General features: G+C 37.0%; 1 protein-coding gene across 1 annotated transcript; it reads right to left on the reverse strand.

The window, feature by feature from the left end:
• Positions 1-1,122: 1,122 nt before the first annotated feature.
• On the reverse strand, positions 1,123-14,568 carry LOC129074264 (40S ribosomal protein S27-like). The gene is made up of 3 exons (XM_054578031.1): positions 14,387-14,568; positions 5,639-5,683; positions 1,123-1,431 (listed from the first exon to the last, which is right to left on the reverse strand). Exons 1-3 carry the CDS (start codon positions 14,566-14,568, stop codon positions 1,197-1,199), a joined length of 462 nt encoding a protein of 153 aa, XP_054434006.1. The 3' UTR covers positions 1,123-1,196.
• Positions 14,569-22,820: the final 8,252 nt, after the last annotated feature.

A 22,820-nucleotide genomic window follows, 5' to 3' on the forward strand; every position in this document is an offset into this window, starting at 1 on the left:
AGGAGAATCTGTGTTACTTAGATGTCAGAAAGATGAGTTCAAGTTCTGCTTTCACTATTTCCCAGCTCCCTGACCTTGAATAGGTTAACTTGAATCTCTTCTCAGTTTTCCACAGAACAGAGATAACATAAAATTAGTAAAATGTGAGGGTCAATTGGGATATATTTGTATCATCTAGTCAGTAGGGAACATAGTACATCACTGCCTTCTTTCCAGACAATGTCAGCCCCTCAAATAGAAGTGTATTCTCAAAAAATGTATTGAATGAATGGTTGATTGAATAATAACACATGCAAATTAAACCCTATTACTACTCAGAGAAAGTGACTATTTCCTATACTCTACCTGATTGAAAAACATATTTACATGCATATATATATGAGAGACAAGGCATGTCCAGAAAGTATCCAGCCATGCACTATGAAATACAGAGACATTTATTGAAGATGTAATATACAAGAAACTTTGTATATAGGACAATGACGCCTCAGGCCCCTTCAAAGTAGGGGGCCTCTCACAGTTCTTGGGACCTCACAGAGTTCTCCCAATAGCCATCAGATGCCCCATCTTATTTTCCTTAATCTCATCAATGGTCTGAAATCTCTTCCCTTTCAAAGATGAATTTAGTTTTGGGAAAAGCCAGAAGTCACAGGGCACCAAATATGGGTTGTAGGGGGCCTAAGTCACCTGGGTGATTTGATATTTCATCAAAAGACTCTACACAAGACATGATGTATAAGCAGATGCATTGTTGTGATGAAGCTGCCCTCACATGCTGCCCATAGCTGTGGCCTTCTGAATCATCTGAATAGCTTCTGTGGAGGAATGTTCAAGCTTAATGCAAAATTTGATGAGTATTTGTTGCTCTACTTGCTCAGTCATTTTGAATGGGATGGCAACACAGTACACATGCTCACTCCAGGGCAGCATCTACTGCCCCTACAGTGAAGTCATCATTGTTCATGCATGCACATTTCAGTCTACTCTCTTCAGCTGCCAGGTTACATCATGTAGCGCAAACTGTTCTTGTTATGTTAACATTGATTGAACATTTTCCAGACAGACCTTGTGTATAGTGTTTTTATTTGAATCATACTCCAAGTTCTGATGATTATCATTGACTTTTTTTTTTAACAGGATGTATCCAAAATGTGTTTATTGGGATGGTTCCCCACTCATTTTGATTCAGGGTGCTTTTAGTGCTGTTTCCTTCTGAAGGAGCATCTTTCTGTAAGCCTTGCTTTTCCTTCTGGATTCTGAGAGAGGACAGTGGAGCCACTAGCACACAAAACTATCATTTGTTCATGGGTAAAGACAGTGGTGATTTTATAGGATCTCGGGCATTTCACAATAATGAAGTAGGAACTTGGGCTCTGAACCAAGTGCTTCTTGTGTTTCCTCTTCTCCTCTTCTGGAGAGGGATGAAGGAGGAAAATTTAACAGAAAGTCACTAACCATTTTAGTGAGAGGAATGTAGTCATGCGGAAGTCATCACTGCTGGAAAGCTATCATTGTTGAAGTTGTGTTCTAAAGGATAATAACCTTTATCACTCAACACTTTGCTAAGCAACTTCGTTTTTCACATAATTCTTCTAAACTGGGTTTATGATTTAATAAGACAATAAGGATCAATACATCAATATATGTAAAATGGCTATGATCCCAGAACTCCTTTAATCATTTCACCTTCCTTCAGAAAGAAATGCTTTCCTAGGTTAGTCAAGTAAATTTTGTGCATGTGTGTGTATTTCTCTCTTTGCAGAGAAGACATGAGAAGACATAATACGTGTCAGTATAAAGCATTTTCCCTTCTAAAGACCAAAGGTTCTCTCAGTCCACTGTGCTATAGGAGAATGCCATTCTCCCAAACCTGATTTCAGGTGCTGGCTTTGTTGCAATTCAGTTATACGTGATTGTCCAGGAAGAGGGTCTTTGGACTATTAGCAATCTCTGCAGCACTCTCTGACATCACCTTCCTCAATTAGTAATTAAGTCATGTATTTTTATTTTTCAAAAGGTTTTTAAATTTTCAGAAACTAATTAAAGCCCCTAAGTACATCTTTCAAATAGGCCCCCTGCAAAGTGGTCTCAATATTGCAACCCTTGCTGGAACCTAGGCATTGTTAAGTTAGAATGCCCAAAATTGCAAGTTATCAACCACAGAATGTGCTTTTAATTTTACTAGAGAAACTCTGATTGGCTGTTTAATTTTACTCTGATGTCTGTTGACATTAAATGACACAAATCTGGTCAGTGTGGTCCTTTTGATAATGCATCTTCACATCTTTTCAAAAGCTTTTTAAAAAGTAGCAATACATATTCTCCAACTTTTGCTCCACTTGACCCAGGCTCACATTAATTAGCTGATTTCTTCTACTCTGGCTCTCAAGCTCCCTAATTTTTGCCCTTGTGCACTTACCTGAGGACATGGCACTGGCACTGTGATTTTGTGGTAAGTTGTTTGTGCATATGCATTTGAGATCGACCATTTCTGTTTACAAAGATTATTCTGACAAAGAGGGGATCTAGAGTTGTGCTGACATTAGCTCTCACAGAGGTAAAGAAAATTGGCTGGATAATGATGAAGACATTTCAAGGATTTTCCTAGAATGCAATAGCTTTCTCTTTGGGTCAGTCAGTATTTCAGATTGCTTAATTTTGCACATTCACGCAGGTAGCCAGAAAAAACACAAGGAAAGACATTGGGAGGTCTCTTCTATTGTTTAGCTTTACAGAGGAAATGTTATACACGACACAGGGGTTCAGCTCTGGCTTTTCTTAGAATCCCCTACCTGTCCAGAATAGTGAGCACTTAAAATACATGGGAATCATATAAAACGTGTGACTAGTTGATGGTTAATGGTTTTTTTCTGTAAAATTTTGCTGAGCTTCCAGGGGGGACTTCAACTTTTATTGAAATTAGGAGGGTTTAATGTTTGGGTTCTTTGGAATATTTCTGTGGTGGTCAGCCTGGTCCTATCGTGTAACTCTGTAGCACACAGATAAAATCAGGGGATAATTTATTGGCATAGATAAAAATAAAATTACACACTTTCATTTCTTAATTGAAAACTATAAGGACAATGGGACATTGTAAAAGGATGGAGTATATAACAAGTTTAAAAAAACATTTGAGTCCTTGCTAACAGACTAGTAGGCTGTTTAGAAGCATCTTACCAATGTTTGGTTTTCATCAGACCAATAAACAAAAAACACTGAAGGACAAGGAAATGTCCAATTAGCCAAAGGCTCTGGGCTTTGAAGAAAAAAAAACAAAATAAGTCTGTTCAACACCTTGTTTAAATTTCTCTTTCTTAGCATTCTGGGAAGGTTTATATAGAAACTTCCTATTGTAGACTTTCTTTTCTTTGAGGACAGTTAGTTAATCATTTTCCTCCCCCCAATAGCTATATGTTCTCCAGGATACATTGTCCCAACTTATTTCATCTTTTATATATTCTATATTTGTATTTATATTTTTTCCTTTTTCAGGCTTAAATAATGTGTTTCTCTCTCCAAATCGATAGGCCTCTCTATGAGGAAAACTGAAAGTAGAATAATACCTATAGATTATCATATGCCACCAGGCATTATTGTTAATTTTTTACTGTCAAATTAAAAGTGAAATAAGTAAGAGGTCCATTAAGTAAAAGTCAGAGTTGATCTTTCTGTCACAGAACGGTTCTCTAGTGCACTCTGCGTACACTATATATAGACATCCCTCTGAAATGCACTCAGCTATAATATTTAAATAGTGTGCATAAGTGCTATTGCTCACCATGTATATTTAATTTTGAGAGTTTTCATTTACATTGAATGTATGGCCTTAGAAAGAAGGATACCATTTAAATTAATATCAAGTTTCTAACTTGAGGTCATGTTTCTAACTTGAGACTCTGGGGACAACTGCCATCCCCTGAGAACAACTATGAGAGGCAACTTGTTGTGGGAGGTGAAGTTCAACTTGGTGAACTGAAGTTAAGGTTCTTGTGCAATATCCAGGTGAAAATATGTTGTATGCTATTGGATGTAATTCTGAAACTCAAGCAAGTATTTCTGAGCTGAAATGGTAGATTTTGGAGTTACCAGCTTCCATGAAATTTGATGGGACAACGCAGGAAGAGTAAGGGACTAAGAGAAGGAGAGGAAAACAAGGAGCATACAGTGTGATAGAAATCAAGATGGTAGAGAACTTTAAGCAAGGAATGATCAGCAGTGCAAAATACAGAAGCAATGTCTCATAGAATTAGGATAGAAGAAAAATCAGGCTGGACAATTAAGATTATCTTTGTGTCTCTAGTGATAGCCATTTTACATGAGTAGAAGAGAAAGAAGTTGGGCTGCTAATTAGGCTTTACGTTGAGTAAAGTTTCAGTGAGTTTAGAGTATTTCAATTTCCATACTTGAAGTTGGAGTTTGTGTTTTCTCTGGAATATCAAACTTACAATAAATATTGCTATAGGAAAATTTATTCAAGCCTCAATTCTAAATAACAGCCAAAATTAAATACAGACAGTGCCCGACTTAAGGTGGTTCAACTCAAGATTTTTTGACTTTCTGGTAGTGCAAAAGCAATACACATTCAGTAGAAACTGTACTTTGAATTTTGAATTTTGACCTTTTCCTGCTTAGGGATATGCAGTATGGTACTCTTCCATGATGCTGGGCAGCAGCAGCGAGCCACAGTTCGCACGTGGCTAGGCAATTACGAGAATAAACAAATGATATTCTCAGAATACTGTGTTACCACTGGTCTTTTGAATATTGTGTTCTGAGCACCTTTAAGGTAGGCTAAGCTAGACTATGATGTTTGGTAAGTAAAGTGTATTAAATGCATTTTTGACTAACAATTTCAGCTAACAATGGGATTATTGGGCTGTAATTGGGATATAATCCCACTGTAAGTCAAGGAGCATCTGTATCTTAAACTCTTAGCTATGCTTAAATAACATGGGAGTGAAGAATGAAACTTCTACCATAATATAATAAATCAGTGGCTGTAGGAACACAAGAGGATACTTTGTATATAAGCTTTTTATTATTCAGATTTTAACTTCAATGTAACCTCCTCAGAGAGGGCATTATTGACCTCCCAATTTAAAGTAGATTTTTGAATACTTCTATCATATTCCATTTTTTGCATAACAACTAATATCTGATTTTTTTTCAAAATCTATTTTCTCACCCGTTCTGAAATAAAATCCAAGAGAAAAAGCTGTGACTATCTTGATACCAGCTATATACTTGGCACTATGAATAGTTCTTGCAGAAGCATTGAAAAGTGAGATATCAATAAATATGTGTTAAGTGAATAAATGAATAGATAAAGGGTCTCCAACTTAAAACTTATAGACTTAGAATCTGATTTGATATCAACAATATAATAATCATAGCAAATTGAATGACTACAGTGAGCAGAAACTGTGCTAAGTACCTATTGAGTCCTTCTCATAGCAATCAATTGAGATAAGCACTAACTTGTTCTTAACAGAAAAAAACACTTCAGGCTTAGAGTGAATAAATATTTGATCCATTAATAAAGAGCCATTAAGTAATAGAACTTGTATGTTAACCTAGACTTTCCTGACTCTATGCATCTGGCCTCCCCTTTCCACTGAAATGTTGGCTTCAGGATTGTGTCATAGCTACAGGCACACTGAGGCTTTCACATGACACACGAAGGCTTTCGTATAAAAGTATATTGCTCTATAAGTTCAATTATAATGATTTACCTCCTAATCTTTAAATAATATCTGTTTTATATATGGCAAGGTCAGATAATGAGGCCTATAAACAGATAATCAAAACATTTGATAAAAGTCATAGTAAAATAATTAAATATAATATTTATTATGAAAATAAATAAATATGATACTATAGCCTCTGCTCTTAGGTGCTATATATATTAACTAGTTTAATCCTCACAACAACTATAAGAGATAAATATATTTTCTCCATTTTACAAGGAGGAAAAAGAAGTTAAATAACCACCCCAAGTCACATGCATATTAAGTAAAGCCAGGATTGGAAACCAAGAAAGTTGGTGCCTGAGTACCTCAAATAACTCAGGCCAATCAAACCAAACATATGTTAAGGAATTTGCTATCCTAAAGCTGATGGAGACCTGGTTGTGTATAAAATTTTTTATTAACTTAAAATGTATACCTACACTTAATTGTTACTTCAAGCTGGATAAAGTGTTGTTCATATAAAATATCTTAACTAATTAAAAAAATAAGTGGTTAGTTATCTCAAATTGTTATACTTCAAAGTCTCTGGAATTTTAAGTAGATAAGTGAATTGAATCTCTGACATCAACTAGATTTATGTATTGGCCAAGTTATTCTGTCCTAAATGTGAGAATTTCAAAACCATGATTCGAGTGGTGGTCTGAACAGATGATATAGAAGTATATTACCTTAATCAGAACTGTTTAAAAGAACTTCTTTTGATGATGAAAATGTTACAAAATATACGGTAATTGAGCACTTGAAATTTGATTTATGGAACTGAGAAACTAATTTTTAGTTAAATTTACTTTTAATTAGTTAAAATTAAAATTTAAGTATGTACATGTTTATAGAGGCAGTATAAATTAGCCTACTTATGAGCATATAAGTTTATGAGACTTTGCACAATTAGAAAATAATAGAAACACTAGGAAACTGGACACTGAAAAGGTTATTCCACAAAGGAATAAAACAGATAAGATATAATCCTATAAGTACATGTTGGAGGGTTTAGTACATGAGGTAAACCGTAATTTTAGGTAAGGCTGAGGCTTGTCAATTTCATTGACCTGATCCTACAAAAAACAAATTCATTCTGATTGTAATCAGGAGTTGTTGAGAAAATTGGATCCGATCACCCAGTTCTACAAATAGGTGACCAATATTCATATGTGAATGTAAAGAATAATATTAGGCATAATAAGCATAATGACTAACATTATTTATGCACAAGAAAAAAATCACAGAGGGGAAGCTTACTTCTAGACAATGCCAGTAAACCTAAACAGATTACAAGTGCTGGCGAGGATGTGAAGAAAAGGGGACCCTAGTGCACTGTTGGTGGGAATGTAGACTGGTGCAGCCACTGTGGAAAACAGTATTGAATTTCCTTTAAAAACTAAAACTGTAACTACCTTTTGATCAAGGGATTACACTTCTGGGAATATACCATTAGGACCCCAAATCACTAATTCAAAAGAACTTATGCACCCCTATGTTCATAGTGGCACTACTTACAATAACTAAGTGCTAGAAACAACCTAAGTGCCTATCAGTAGATGAGTGGATCATAAAACTGTGGTACATTTACACAATTGAACACTATGCAGCAGACAGAATGAAGAAACTCCTACCTTTTGCAACAGCATGGATAGAACTGGAGAATATTATGCTAAGTGAAATAAGCCAGTCTGAAAGACAAATACCATATGATCTCACCTATAAGAGGACTCTGATGAACAAAAAAAACCTAACAAACAAAATAGAACCACAGGCATGGAAACATGAAACAGACTAAAAATGGTCAGAGGTGAGGAGGTAGGGGATAATGGTGGAAAGAAGGAGGAGGGCCTAGATAAAGAACATCTATGAATGACCCATAGACATGGACAACAGTGTGGGAATTGATTATGGGAGTTGGGGGTGGGATGGGCAGCAGAGGATAAAGGGGGAAAATTGGGACAACTGTAATAGAATAACAATAAAAAATAGTACCTTTTGTGTAAAGAAAGTAAAAGATAAGAAACTTCAGAACATTAAAGTGATGGGTAAGGGATTGAAATCTACCCTTTCACAGCCAAGGAAATCGCATGTTATAATCAATTATATTGCTACCAGTGAATAATCCTGGAATGATGAATTCGTCAATGGATGTAGGAAATGCCACATGTAACAACCCTTGAAAGCCACTGCAGTCTACTATGTACATCTATAATTTGGCATTGCTTAAAAAGGACTTTTTATTTTTATAATGTATTATAACACATTCTTGGGGGAATTTAAATATTATTTGGGCATATTACTCACACACACTATGTCTAGGTTTAGATTTAAATATCCATTCAAAATTTTGTAACTTCAGAGTACCTATTTTGGCTCTAAAAGAAATTCTTTTGTTTTATTAACTAATCAGCCACTTCTCTTTCCATTTGCTTCTTCAAATTTAATAAAATATCAGGAACCAAAGGAGGCAGCTAAAACACATAATTGCTATTTTGATTATAATTATAAAAGTTTTATTTTTATTCTAAACAATGGTCTTTTTATATAAATTTTCTTTATTCAGTTGTGTTTTTTTCCTGTCTTTCATAGAAGTAGAAAATGAAAACCATAGAAATATCTGAAACTTCTGTGGTTTTATAAGCCATAAATATACATAACATTTTTTTATGCCCAGACATATGCCAACCATTGAAAGTTTACACCAATTACTTGTAGTTTTGTTAATGTTATAAGCTCCCCTTCCTCTTTCCCATCCAGGCATATGACTCAGTTTCCTCAGCAGATATATTCAGCAGCTTCTTGTTTACACCTGACATCAATTTCCTTTGATGTTCACAGCCTAAATGAGAATGCTACCACAAGCCATATCTGTGAAGTATACAGGATGCCTTTAAAATGATGGCAGGTTATTTTCCTCATTAAAGCAGCCATAACAGGTAGTTAGATATGATGCTGTCCCTCACCTTCCTACTAATTAATGACTATGATTGCAACCTAAATAAGAGAAGGCAATTAAAAATCAAAGCATATCAGAAGCCAAGAAAATATACAACAACCTTGAAATAGCTTCTTTCCAATAAAGTTGATCTTTGGAAAATTACCACATAAATCTACTAGTCTATCAAAAAATTCACATAAACTAAAGAATATAATAATTTTACTTTTAATTGAAACATGGGTTACAAATCCTATTAAAATAAAGTGTTACAAGTTGATCATTGGACGACATTATAAACAATCTCTGTTTATTCTGCAGCAGGATACAGCAGGGTACAGAGCAGGGCTCATTCAAGCATGTCTTGAAAGGCAGTTTGGAGAACGATGTTGTACTCATACCAGCAAAATATTTAAATGATTTATTTTCGGTAACTGACTTTGACTTCGTCTAGATAAAAATGGAAGCCCATCAAGGAGAGCCAAGAGTAATTATTGAGCCCCCAATGGTTTACAAATAGGCAAATACCACAAATATCCAATAAAACCTTCCAGAGAACCTAGTACTTTCAGAAAACCAAAGTAAACAGTTTGTTAAGTAACCCACTGCCTTTTAATATTATCAACTATAATACATTTTTGCATTTCTATTAAGTCTAGGTATTATTTACATCAAAATATGCAGAAGCCATGGAGATAATGGGGAAAATAAGGGAAGGGTCAAGTCAAGAAACATGTATAAAGGACCCATGGACAAAGCCAAAGAGGGGAAAGATTGCTGGTGGGATGTGGGGTGGGTGGGTAGGGGAAAGTGGTGGTGGTGGGAAAACGGAGGCAAATGGACACGAACGATAAAAAAGTAAATAAATAAAACTATTAAAAAAACATAATTGTCTTGTTAGACTGCAGACTTCCTCCTCTCCTAGAGAAGGATCGCAGCTGATGGTGACAATTCTTAAAATTCATTCTCCAGCTTATTATCAAGCCATGGGAATAAACCAAACTGGAAGATCTCATTCCTCAGTGCATTTTCCTTATGTCACTTGAAACCTGGCTTGGATAGATCCTAATTCTGGCCTTAAAATAAAGGCTGTATTTTATTGTTTGGTCTATATAAGTTTCTACGTAGATTTCTTTTTTCAAATTTCTTTACTTTTTGATTGCAGTGGACATACAATATTATATTAGCTTCAGGTGTACAAGGCAATGATTGAACATCGTATAACTTACTCAGTGATCATTCTGATATATTTGGTACCCATCTGATACCATACATAGTTATTACAGTATTATTGACTATATTTTCTATGCTGTATTTTATGTTCCCTTGGCCATTCTGTAACTTAGTCCCTTCACCATATTCATCCAGTCCTTCTCCTCCCTGGCAACCGTCAAAATGTTCTCTGTATCTATGAGTCAGTTTCCGTTCTGCTTGTTGGTAGGTTTCTTGATAGTTATAATAACCTGCATATTATAATAGCAGCAAAGAATATTCATTGGAATAATGTTCTTATCTGAAGCTCACTGTGAATGCTTAAAATATCTTAAAATATAATATTAAAGAAAAACACTTGAACCAATTTTAAAATGCTTCAGAATGTGGTTTCAAGCATTTTAAGAATGAAGCAAATTGTGGTCATTATTATGCTTACTGCTCTGGAGGTGTCATTTGCTATGGGGTGGGTAGAACTGCTGTTCATCAGAACATGAAAGAAAAAGATTGTGCCAGGAAAAATAATAACCCTTACCTAAATAGTTGAGTATATACATATATCTACATAAATATATGTAAAGTTTCATTCTATATTGATAATACTCATGAATACAATAATGATGTAAATGTTTTAAAGAAACAACCTTATTATTATTTTAGTGGAAAATAATATAATGGCAGTTTTACTTAATACATGTTAAAAATAAGGGTAAAGAAGAGATATCTTTCCAATTAAAATTATTTCCATTGATTTAGAAAACATAGATAATAGGATTCTCAATTACTCACAATTCTTGGTAGAAGACACAATTGCCAGTGAGTTCTCCTAATTCCTCTGGTGGTGATTAACCAATATTATTTCAGCATAGAGCATGGCCTGATGATTAACAAAACTCACTGGTATCTTGTTGAATGAGTACACACACACTCATGCACACAGGCATGCACTCAGTGGGTATTATTAAGGTTAGGTCTCCTAGGAATAGTGCCATCCATGCTCTTTTCCTGTGTAAATATCTGAAGTGTTACTAGGTCTTTGTATCCCTCTTCTTTGTCCAAAGGCTATATTCTCTGTACCTTCATCTATTACTTTCTTCCCATGGAATAGCTGTGAGTATATTGCTCCCAAAGGCATATAGAGCTGCAGTTGATCTTGGCTTTATTTGAAAATAGAATATTCTTGTACTCCTTTGTATTTGCAAAGTCAGGCAACTAGGGCAGTATTTCCGAAGGAGGATTAGATACCTAGTTATAAACAAAATTATGGGTGAATTGCATGTTTCAGATAAGGTATATGTTCATTTTTAGTGAACATTATTTTAGTGTTTTAATGTTCTGATATCAATCAATTAGTAAATGTTTATTCCATACTATATATAAATAATTATTTTTATAATTTACCGACGAACTCTAGAAAAATTGGTTTACCAAACTTCTCTACCCCCTACTTGCTGTATATCTTGACTCTTAATTTCCCGATGAGTTGGTTTCTTTAATGAAAATGAGAATGATATGTAAATCAATGGTTATATGTGCATCAAATGAGATAATAAATTGCTTAGCAGTATACAAGTATGTCTAGTTCTTGGTGACATGTTTCAAAAAGGAAAGTTAAAAAGTATAAATTCAGATTAAAATGGTAATAATTTTAAGAGATCTGCAATCACTAGCCTGTACAGAAGTTAAGTTTTGAGGGTGTAAAGCAGGATGAACTTGAAAACTGTCTTTGATGATTCAAGGCATTTATTTATAAAAAAAAGTTGATATTTTTAATTTCATGTGGTAGAACTATGACCTATTAAACAAATTTTCCAAGAATGTGACTATATATGCTGCAGCTGGTCAAGCCTGGGCAGGTCCACAGGAGACTCAGGCAGACGGAAGAAAATGCACGAAGCAGTGGGGATGCTTGACATGTCTTTATTCAAGGGTGGGCAAACCACACAGGCCACAAGCTGCGTGTCCATGTCTGTGAGCACAGTGAGAAGCCCTTATCTGCTTAAGTACTAGAACAAGCAAAGCCAGTAAAGTGCCAAACTGTTAGGTAACACAGCATGGTTCTGTACATGCAAGCCTACTTCATGTTATAGGAACTGTTTATCGGACCCAGTCTCAAGGCTATGAGACTCAAACTCAAGGCTATGAGAACACTACTTTAACAGATCCTTTCAAGGTTGTGAGAAACTGCTTCCCTTAGTTACCCAGATACCTGGATGAGGAAGCCAGATTGCCTCCGTTTACCTTACAATCCATCCCTTCTGCACAATCTATGTGAGGATATCTTCTGCGAAGTTCCTTTGGTGAGGAGGACAGAGCCTTCAACCCATAAGCCACAATAGCAATAGGCAAGCAAAACACAAGCACTGCCTCCCACGACAGCAAGGACCCGCTGCCATTCAGTGGTTAGGGATGCCCACCATTCTTGCAAGGGATTGCCTATCAGGCTTTCAATGGCATGCATGTCAGAGGCTAATGCCCATAAAGTTTGACTTACATTGTTGTGGACATCAGGAACACATACACAGCATTCTGCTCATACTAGGGCACATAGCTCACCTTGGGATGCAGTGAGCATATCTAAAGCCATATGATTTTGCCAGGCTACTTTTCTTAATCGATACATTTCCTTCTTTAACAGGCTTAAGGAATTGTGTTGAATTCAGTGCATGTGCAGTGTGTAAAGCCAAAACGGTTATCTCAGTTTCAGTAACCATGGAAGTAGCTTGAGGAGGAAAAAAATAGCTAATGGATAACACCACCAGGGGGTATGCTTTACTCAGTGTCGTGCTTTAAATGCTTCCAAATTTGTTGGTCAGCTTACAAGAGCTTTCTGAACTCAAGCAGGCAATAGGGCCATCTCCAAGTACAACAACCAGTCCAATTTCCAGGCAGGTAAGGACACCCATGTGAGCCACACACCCAGAGGGCTCCATGAAGAACTACAGCCCATGTATCCTCCTGTGCCTCCCAGAAATGTAAGTTAGAGCCAGACACAGACCTGTCGGAGTCCAGCCCAACTGGGTCTGTCCTTTTGGGTTCTGAATGCAAAGAGAAGCTGGTTCAGCCAACTCCACGGCTTCAGCTGTGAGTCACACTGAGCCATCCCATACGGAGTAGCCACTTAATGGCCAGGGCAGGAAGTGCCACTGCTCTGCCCCAACACAGATGTCAGTCCAGGTGGCAATCCACAAGGGATGTCCACTTATCTACTATTTCTGGAGCCAAGTCCAATTTACAATAGAAGCAGGAGAAATGTACCATGGAAGCCCAGAAGATGTGGTTAGCCGCTGAGGCATAGGTATGAACCCAGTCCACTAAAGTATTACTTTGTACCCTAGGGGAGAATAGACGGAGCAGTTATAGGCACCAATAAGGGCCAGTCACGACCCTCAAGTAATATACAAGCGAGGTTCTGGTCAGCCGACAGGACAGTGGTTGGCAGAAGATGTCTTCCTGGATATGAATACCAGACCTCCTGTGCCTCAACTGGGAGTTCAGCATCTATGTGCAACAACAGGGGAGAATTCATGATTGGTCATATGAAAATTACAAAGGTGCCACGAAGAAACATTTTGTGGTCTGCTGGCTCTGGATTGTTACCTTTAAGATTGGGGGACAGGTCCCAATCACCCAGGGCACTATTTGCATGTTTCTCTCTACCCCTTGTCCCCAAGGGGCAACAAGAGCCACCCAACACATGTGAGGGGCTTTTATTTCCCAAGGCCATGGCCAAGTGGCTGTTTGCCCTCACTCCAGATCTGGAGCAGGCAAGAGAATATTTCCTTGTTTCCCCATGCATGGTTTCAGCAAAGCATCTTTAGTCTGTATGTGTAGATGAATTGGAGCTGCAGTCCAGTGGAGCAAAACTTCCACTGGAGCTGGGCCCTGTCCCCCAAATCTTCTCATTTAGAGTCTGGAGGACAGTCCGTAAGTGTTTCGTCCATCCCCTCAGCATGGAAGTGGCAGCCGCAGCTTGCAGGCCCTGCTTTAAGGGACCATTGTACTGTTCAATCATCCCAGTGGCTTGGGGGTAATAGGCCACATGGAATTTCCGGTCAATCTGCAAGTCTCAAGACTATTGTTGTACCAAGGCTCCAGTAAAATGTGTCCCCTGATCACTTTCAGTGATTAAGGGTCACCCATAAGCAACATATAACAGCTCAAGGGCAGCTATTGCTGTTTTCTGATCTGGATGCAGTGTGGGATAAGCATCTAAGAGTGCTGTGGCCATGTCTACACCTGTAATAGCATACTTATATCCCTTTGAACTAGGTAGGGGCCCAATTACATCCACCTGCCACCAGGCCAGTGGTACCCTTCCCCACACCACCTGCCCAGCAGTTCCCTCAGGCCTCCAGGGATGCTCCCATGAGCAGACAACACAGGTCTCACAAGCTTCTCTTACCTCTGCTAAGGTGACAGATGTAACCCCCAAGTCTTTATAGTGGACCACATAGTCTTTTGTCCAGCATGTAAGAGGCAATGGTGTAGCCACTGAGCTACTTGCCTTCCTGAGGAACTGGCAGGCATCATTTCTAGCCACTGAACCTTGGCTAGAGCGTGAGCCTCATCATTCCCAGGGGAAGCAAGAGGTGCATGTTCAGTAACATGATACACAGTGATTTCTTTCTGGTGGCCTAACTTCCGTAAGTCTTGCCACGATGTCTGCCCCCTCAGTGGCCTATGCATAACCATCCATTTATTTGTATGCCATGTAGAAATCCATAACATTAGCCCCCTGTATACCACCCAATCATCTGTGCAAATAGTCAGGGGTGGTGCCTCATTAGTAGCTAATGAGCCACAAAGCTCAGAGTTCCACTCACTGGCTACTCTGTCCCACACCAGTGTCAAACCAGATTATGTCTATCTCTGGTTGAATGGCTAGAGCTATCCACGCAACAGGCTGACCCCTACTGGACCCATCAGTGTATTAAGCATCTGAGGGAATAGGTTCCTGCACTTCATGGAAGGGGCTAGCTTCCATTTCTTCCACAGGGACAGGAACAGTAGATTTTTCATCTATGTAAGTGACAGGACCTAGCACTTCCTGTGCTCTGCCCATAAGGGGCTAGTGGACAGAGTACTTCTTTGTTGCAGATAAGCCTCCCATGTAGCCAATGTGGGTGTCTGAGCTTTCCCACTACAAGGCTTGACCACCAGTCCTGGATCCACCCTGCAATGGGATACGTGGTCCTAACTGTCATGGAGGCAGTTCTTATAACCTCCATGGCTAATAGAGCAGTATAGACTGCAGCCAGCTGCTTTTCAATCAAAGAGTACTGTATCTCTGCTCCCTTCCATAGTCGGGACCAGAAACCCACAGGTTGACATAGCTGTTCTGATCACTGCTATAAACCCCATCCAAAGCCTTCTTGTGTCACATACACATCCAGCTCACAAAGTCTAGCAAGATCCAGAGCATACAAGGTCTGGATGTGCTTAATGATGCACTTTGCTTCTTGGAATGCTTGTTCTGAAGTGGGGATCCAGTCCCAGTTTGCCCCCTTTTTCACCAGAGTATACAAGTGATGAATGACCTGGGTTAGGTCGGGCACAAATGCTCTCCAGTACCCCAACAGGCCCCCAAATGCAGGTTTGCTGCATTGTGAAGCATGGCTTCTGCCTCAGCTCACAAAGCTGAAAGAAACACCCAGCCCGTAGCCCCCATGGCTGCATGGGTGCTGGGCCACTCTAGGGTCTTCCCAATCTCCCTTAGGGCTTTCTCCATGGTGTCAGGTGTGCCTCTGAAATCAGGCCACTCCCTAGGTGGGGCCCACAATGCCAGGAGGCTTGCCACATCCCGGTAGCTGGCCACCCATTAAGGCTTCCCTCAGCAGACCCTGGAGGACTCCTCCATTTCTGTACTGTGAAAATCCTGCCAATGTCGCCAATTATGTTGCAGTCTGTCAAGGCTGGGCAAGTCAACTCAAGACTCAGGTAGATGGAAGAAAGTGCACGGAGCCCTGGGGATGCTTGACATGCCTTAATCAAGGGTGAGTGAGCCACAGAGGCTACAAGTTGTGTGTCTATGTCTGTGCTCACAGTGGGAAGCCCCTACCTTCTTAAGTACTAGAACAAGCAAAGCCAGCAAAAGGTCAAACTGTTAAGTAACACAGCACAATTTTGCACATGCGAGTCCACTTCATGTTACGGGAACTGTTTATCAGACCCAGTCTCAAGGCTATGAGACCCAGACTCAAGGCTATAAGAACATTACTTTATCAGACCCCTTCAAAGTTGTGGGAAATTGCTTCCCTTAGTTACCCAGACACCTGGGTGAGGAAGCCAGACTGCCTCCATTTACCCTATACTGCACATAAATGAAAGGTAGAATTATGATCAAATATTAGTATCCAAAGGCAATGACATACTAAAAACAAAAGGTTTTAGAATTGGGATATACCTGGATTCTAGTTCATTTATTTATTGGCTGCAAAATATTGGGCATAATCAACAATCTTTCTAAATGTTAATCTTTTCCTCCTTAAAATGGGAATAAGTAGCCTTGTAGAATATTAATATTTTATTAGGCATAGGGAAATCACTTAGCATGATGTCTGAAATAATTAGCCCTTAATAAACTGCACTTAAGTTTAACTATTCCCTGTGAAAGGAAGGACTCCAGCCCAGTAGTATGGTCACTGGTGAAGGATGCTTCAAAAAGGACAGGAACCATGTCTGTTTCATTCATGCTCATATTCCCAGACGTAAAACAGAATGGATGTTCACTTACTATTTTTCCAGTAAATGCATAAATAAAAGAGATGGTGTCATTGAGTGGGAGGTTAAGATGGATGACCTTTAGTTCCTTCCAACTTTAAGAAGCTATTTTTGCATTTGGGATTCTGGCTAGGAACTAGAAATGTAATCCTAAAAGTTGAAACTAAATCAACTAAGTAAATTCCCGCCTATACTGGATTAAAACAAACTTCAAAGAAACAGTTACTTTTATTCCTTGATTTTTATTTAGGTGTTCTTAATAGCCAGATAATCAATTTGTGCCTTAGAAATCAAATTACTCCTAGTAGAAAATAATATAGTGACAGTTTTACTTAAAACATCTTTAAAAATAAGAGCAAAGAGCAGATATTTTTCCCACTGAAATTATTTCCATTGATTTGGAAAGCATAGATAATGGGATTCTCAGATACTCACAATTTTTGGTAGAAGACCCAATTGCCAGTGAGTTCTCCTAATTCCTCTAGTGGTGATTCATAGATATTACTTAGGAGACACTTATGTGTTAATACTGCACAAAAAGGCAGTAAAAGATTTCCAGAGTTGATTTTATTTCTTTTGTATTCTTTATTTTTGCTTAAGTGTGTATGCTTTTTCATTGCAGAAGCATCACACTTAACAGATTTTTATGTATACACAATACTAATAGCAAATATATACACAAAGGCAAGGATGGGAAAAAGTCATAACTGTTAAAAAGTTTTTCTATAAAACACCGTGATATTTTTTAGGTTAGTAAAAAGCTATTGAGGATTGTTAAAAACTCCAGAAGGATCTAATCAAAGTGTAAGACTGCAACATGATGACAGATGGAATTTAATGGAGATAAGAAAAAGGTAATGCATTTTGGGAGAAATCATTTAAATTTTTCATATATGTTGGTAAGAACTGTATTAGCTGAACTCAGAAGAAAAAATAATGGGTAATTATAGATGGAAGTATTCATTGAAGACAGCTGCTACATCTTCAGCAACAGTTAAAGCTAATAGAATGATGGTTATATTAATAAGGCAAGGGAAATATGGAAAATATTATGCTATATAAGCCACTGATTTAATTTCACTTTGAAGACTGAGTTAGTTTTTGAATTCTTAACATTTTAAAAGATGTATTGCTTACCAAGGAAACAATTTAAAAAACAAAACAGAAATGAGAATAAAGCCAAGGGAAGCATTAGATCCAGAGCAGGTAAAGTGGAGCCTTGAATACAGGAGGCTGCATTTCCCATCTCTAGCCTCATGTAGCCTTACTGAATTTTTCATTGCAGCTTACGTGAATTGTAGTTTTCTCCCCCAAAGAATTTCCAGATTATTTACCAATGAGTTTCGGGTAAAGCATTTAATGCTTTTTAGCCCAACAGAAGGATTTTATCCTCTGCTTAATATATGACTAGAAGCTGTTCTGTTAGAAGTGAAAACAATAATCCTTCTACTGCAAATATTTTTTCTTTGAAAGAAGTGTCATTTAGAGAAATCATAAAATGTTGCCTGTTTGTGTAATACCCCCATTGATTCTTTGCTCTTTATTCTCCCTTTTAAACTTTTGGAAAGTCAATGATAATCCTCTAATAAAAAGATCCCGAGAAAAAAGGCTGTCAAAATTTATAGCAAGGTGTTTATAGCAATAAAACACGTTCTGTTTATTTTGTCTCCCTTGCTTATCTCATATATATTTTTATTTTTATTTAAATGTAGTTGGTGTGCAATACTATATTAGTCATATTAGTTTCAAGTACACAATATAGTGACTCAACATTTTTATACCTTGCAATGTAATCACCCACCCCATTAATTCTATTAATCATCTGTCACTATGCAAACTTATCACAATATTATTGGTTCTAGTCCCCTTGTTTATTTCATTTGAGTGAACTATTTATAAAGATGCGATTCTTTCACTGAAATTTCTCTGAACCATTGTGCCATATCACTTAGCTGTGTGGCATGTTAAAAGGTGAACTAGGACCCAATGATGGCTTCACCAGTTTTGAGACCTCTGAAGTTATAAAAGACCCTTGACTCTCTGGGACCTAATTTCTCCTATTTTATAATGGCAGTGATGATTTCTAGTTTGCAACATTGTCATGAAAGTTAAATATAATAATTTTGTGGACTTCTTTGTACATGGTAAATGATCTGTGTTCCATATCATTGCTACATGTTACAAAATAAACTGGTTTTAGATAACAATGACCAACTATATTATCATTTAATCTCAAAAACATTTTTTTTCTTGCCATGTGATTTAAATTATCTACATAGAGTTTCTAGGGACTCTTTTGATTCCTTTGTTTTCCCTTATCCAACCCCACATTCTCATTAAAGCCTTTTTGCCACTAACCGCATGTGGAATGCTCTCTCCATTCCACCGCTAAAAAGAGTTACAGTATTTGTTCCTCTCTGAATGTGCTCCATGCTTTTCCAACTCAGAGACTGGTTCATGACACAACCCTTGTTTCTGATGCCCCGCCCCCTCTTCAATGCTTGTCTCAGTCCAGCACAGAAAAACCCAGCCTACTTTTCTTTCCTTCTGGAAACCCACTCAGCTTCTTCAAGAGTGTGTGATCAGTCAGTTCCCAATATTTCATAGAACTTAATCTGGACTTCAACTTAATCATAATAACATCATGTCTTTTGTTATTTGCGTTATTCATCTAATCACTTTCATACTGTTGTAAGCTACTTCACCTTTGTGTATCCAACATTATCCAGCATGGAACAGAAGGACATGTTAATGAATTAATAATGTACAGTTTTCTTACCATACATTCACAGACACAGCAAATTCAAAGAATAATAAACAAATTTTTTTAAAAATACTATAATCTCATGTAGTAAACACAAAAATGTAGCTAATATTTATTTTTCCTGGTGTTAGCTTTCTGGAGAACTGTTATTAAAGGAGCAAGGATTTATGACTTTCCGAAAACGTGAAATCAGTTTCTACCAGAAGGACTACATTTTCATCTCTGTGTTTGGACTGGATCATATTAAAGTAGTTGAAGCTGATTTTGGAGGAAAAATGAGTACCAATCTGTAATATGTGCAAGATTCTATTTTTCTCTAAAAGTTCACTGTGGAGAATAAACAGAATGTGTCATTATTAGTTAGCTTATATCCTTACCTATTTTATTTAATGTGGGTGCCAATCTCTTTTTCAATTTAAGAATTTTTTTTTACTTTATTTCCTCTGCTTTCCTTCACCATGACTAGCCGTGAAGTTTTAGAGTTTCATATATGAATGAAGAAAAATAAATAACATTTTAAAGGATAATTTATTTCATTGAATTTTCCTGTTTTTTGGCTAACTTAACTTACAAATTTTCATGGATGAGGATCATAATGTTAGTCTGTGGTGAGTGTTATATGAGATAAAAGAGAATGGATGAGATCAGCTCCTATACAGCTGCTAGACATATCCCCTTTATTGAAAAATGTATTTTAAATGTCCCCTCCTGAATGGATGGACAATGATTTAAAAGATGCAGCTGCTAGTTAAGTAACAGAAATGGCACCTGGGCTCCAACTGGGCTTAGGTGTGAGAAATTTTGAGAATAGGTTAAGAACAGAAAGCAATAAGTTGGAGGTAGAAATCCTTTTGCCATTAAAGTCAATGTCATCATCAAAGTCTATAGAGGTCCCAGTATTCAAGGTATCACACTTGGAAATTCAAAGCAATTTTGGGAAAAGACATGTGCCGTTACATTAAACTATCTTTTGAGTTAAAAATATTAACTGAATTAATGTTACGTCATTGAGAGGGATTTTTAAATCATGCAAATGAGTTATTTTTCGCAGAGCAATGAAATTCAGACAGAGGAATATTACTGATCATTAGCATGGGGAAGGCATACTTCTACTTAATCAAATGTCCATTAATACTGAGAATGTCTGTCCTTTTCACTGAATGGAGTTTAAAAAGAAACACATGAAAAGGTGGTCACACAAGATAGAGATGCCTTCATTAGTCAAACCATTCTTTTTAATGTTTTTCCTTCTTTTCTCTTTTTCCTCATAGCTTCATAAAAAGTGGTGTGTGTAAACTCTATATAAAATGCAATTAATAAGTTAGGGATAAGTTAATGACATTTCCTGTTAAAAAGTCTCTCTTTTGCAGTGTCTTCTTTACAGCATCTTAGATACTGTTATTGGCCATGGAGATGGATTAGACCTTTCATTTATTTCTAGTATTGTGTTGGTTGTGACCCTGGGAGCTGGATGCAAGGACACAGGATTCCCCTCTGTCAGTATTAGTGCCAGAAAACACAAACTTGGAAATACAAGCAGCAACATGGCATAGTAGAGGAAACTGTACTTAACTGGAATGTCAACTTTTATCTGAATCCTTCTTTTCTTTCCTGTTAATTGGGTGCCCTTGGGTAAGATAAGCTATAGGATTCCTTTCTGTGGCTCTGGTTGTTTTTTTTCATTACACAGATATTTATGGAACCTCTACTTTATGTCAGGCATTGTTCTATGGTTTGGAATCCCAATGATAAACCAAACAAAGTGCCTGCCCTCATAGAGCCTAAGCATTAGAAAGGGACATTAGCAGTAAATAAACAAATGCATGTACATTGTAGTGCCAAGTGGTAATAAGAGGAATAAAGGAATGTGAAGTAGGAGTAATGGAGACTGTGATGGCAGATGCTATTGGAGACATAGCAGATATAGAAGGCCATGTGGTTGTCTTAACTGATGAGATCGAGGTGAATGAAATGAAGGTTATCACTTCATTTGCATTACATTCCATAATGGAGACAATAGCAGCTGTGTTGGTGGAGACTAAGACGGTGCATGGAAAGCATCAAGTAGGGTATATGGAGCTCAATAAACAAAGCAACTCTTACAAATCTGAAATGGGTGATCCTCTATTATATTTGACATTCACTTTGCAGTTTGAATTCAAATATGATATTTATTACTTAGAAAATAAATCTCTTAGTAGAAGATAAGTTAGTATTAATTAATTTTATTTTGGTTTCAGTCTATTGTTCACAACAGAAAGGTTGAGATAGTTCTGTCTTTGTTTTAATACTAGACATTTTCCTCATTATTTGGCTATAGGGATTGGAAAACATGTTAGGTGGGATTAGATTAATTATAACAATATTTGTATTGCCTTTAACTTTTACATACTTTTAAAATATAAATTCTGTAGTTATTTTCAATCTGTGTTTTGCCAATTAAAAGACATGAAATCCTGGTCACCATGTCTATAATTCAACAAAGGAAAATATAGTTAAACAAGACATGGCAGTCAGGGTAGGATTTGGACAATGCACTAGAATTTATAGTTAGCTTCCAGAAAAATTTTGAAGGTCAGGGGTGGGAAGTTAGTGTGTGACAGAAGAAACTGACAGAGGTATCTAGGATAGTCAATGTGAAGACAGTGCCACTTGGATGGATCAAAGAATGGCATAGGATTGTAGGTCAGAAGAAAAATAGAAGGTAGCAACTAGGGCCACTGAAGATTATTTTTTATTTGCAATAAACAGTTTTATAGAAGTCATGTCTAACATTCAACAACGTAACATAATGAATGAATAGCCCACAATTTAAAGAAGTATGGAAGGGGTATTTGATTGATAATCACTAACCTCACACAAAAAAAGGAAGTCAATTTTCTATCATATAAACATAAGAGAGAACAGAGATATTGTAGAGAACAGAGGTAGACTATAAGAGGATTTTGTCCTGGTTTATCCCCTTTTTAAATTCCTGAATGAAAGGAGGGAAAAAACTTCCACCGCCATTGTCCACTGGCATTAAGTGAAATGAACTAATTATTGAATATTTAATGAACATATCCAATACTTAAGTATATCACATGTTCAATACCCTTTGAGTATTATGTGTATAAATTCTTGCATACATTTTATCAGCTAGCTGTGGTTATTGCCATTGTATACAAGAGAAAACTAGGATTCAGAGGAGTTAAGTAGCTTTACTAAGGGCACATAGGAACGTGCACATCTTTAATTTTCACATAAAGAGTCTGGCTCCAGTGCCTTTGCTGTTAATGTGCACTACACTGTCTCAGGCTTGCTAATTTAATTAAATAATTTATCCTCATTTTATAAATTTATGAAATTATGCAAGGAGAGATTAAGTAACTTTTCCATGATAACACTGGTTGTAAGTAGCATAGGAAAAAATAAATATTCCCTAAATTAAAAGCCTTATGATTTTTTTTTTTAC

This window comes from Pteronotus mesoamericanus, unplaced genomic scaffold (assembly GCF_021234165.1).
Source record: "Pteronotus mesoamericanus isolate MK-2021 breed Mesoamerican mustached bat unplaced genomic scaffold, CSHL_Meso_final contig_48, whole genome shotgun sequence".
In the NCBI taxonomy this organism is placed as follows: Eukaryota; Metazoa; Chordata; class Mammalia; order Chiroptera; family Mormoopidae; genus Pteronotus; species Pteronotus mesoamericanus.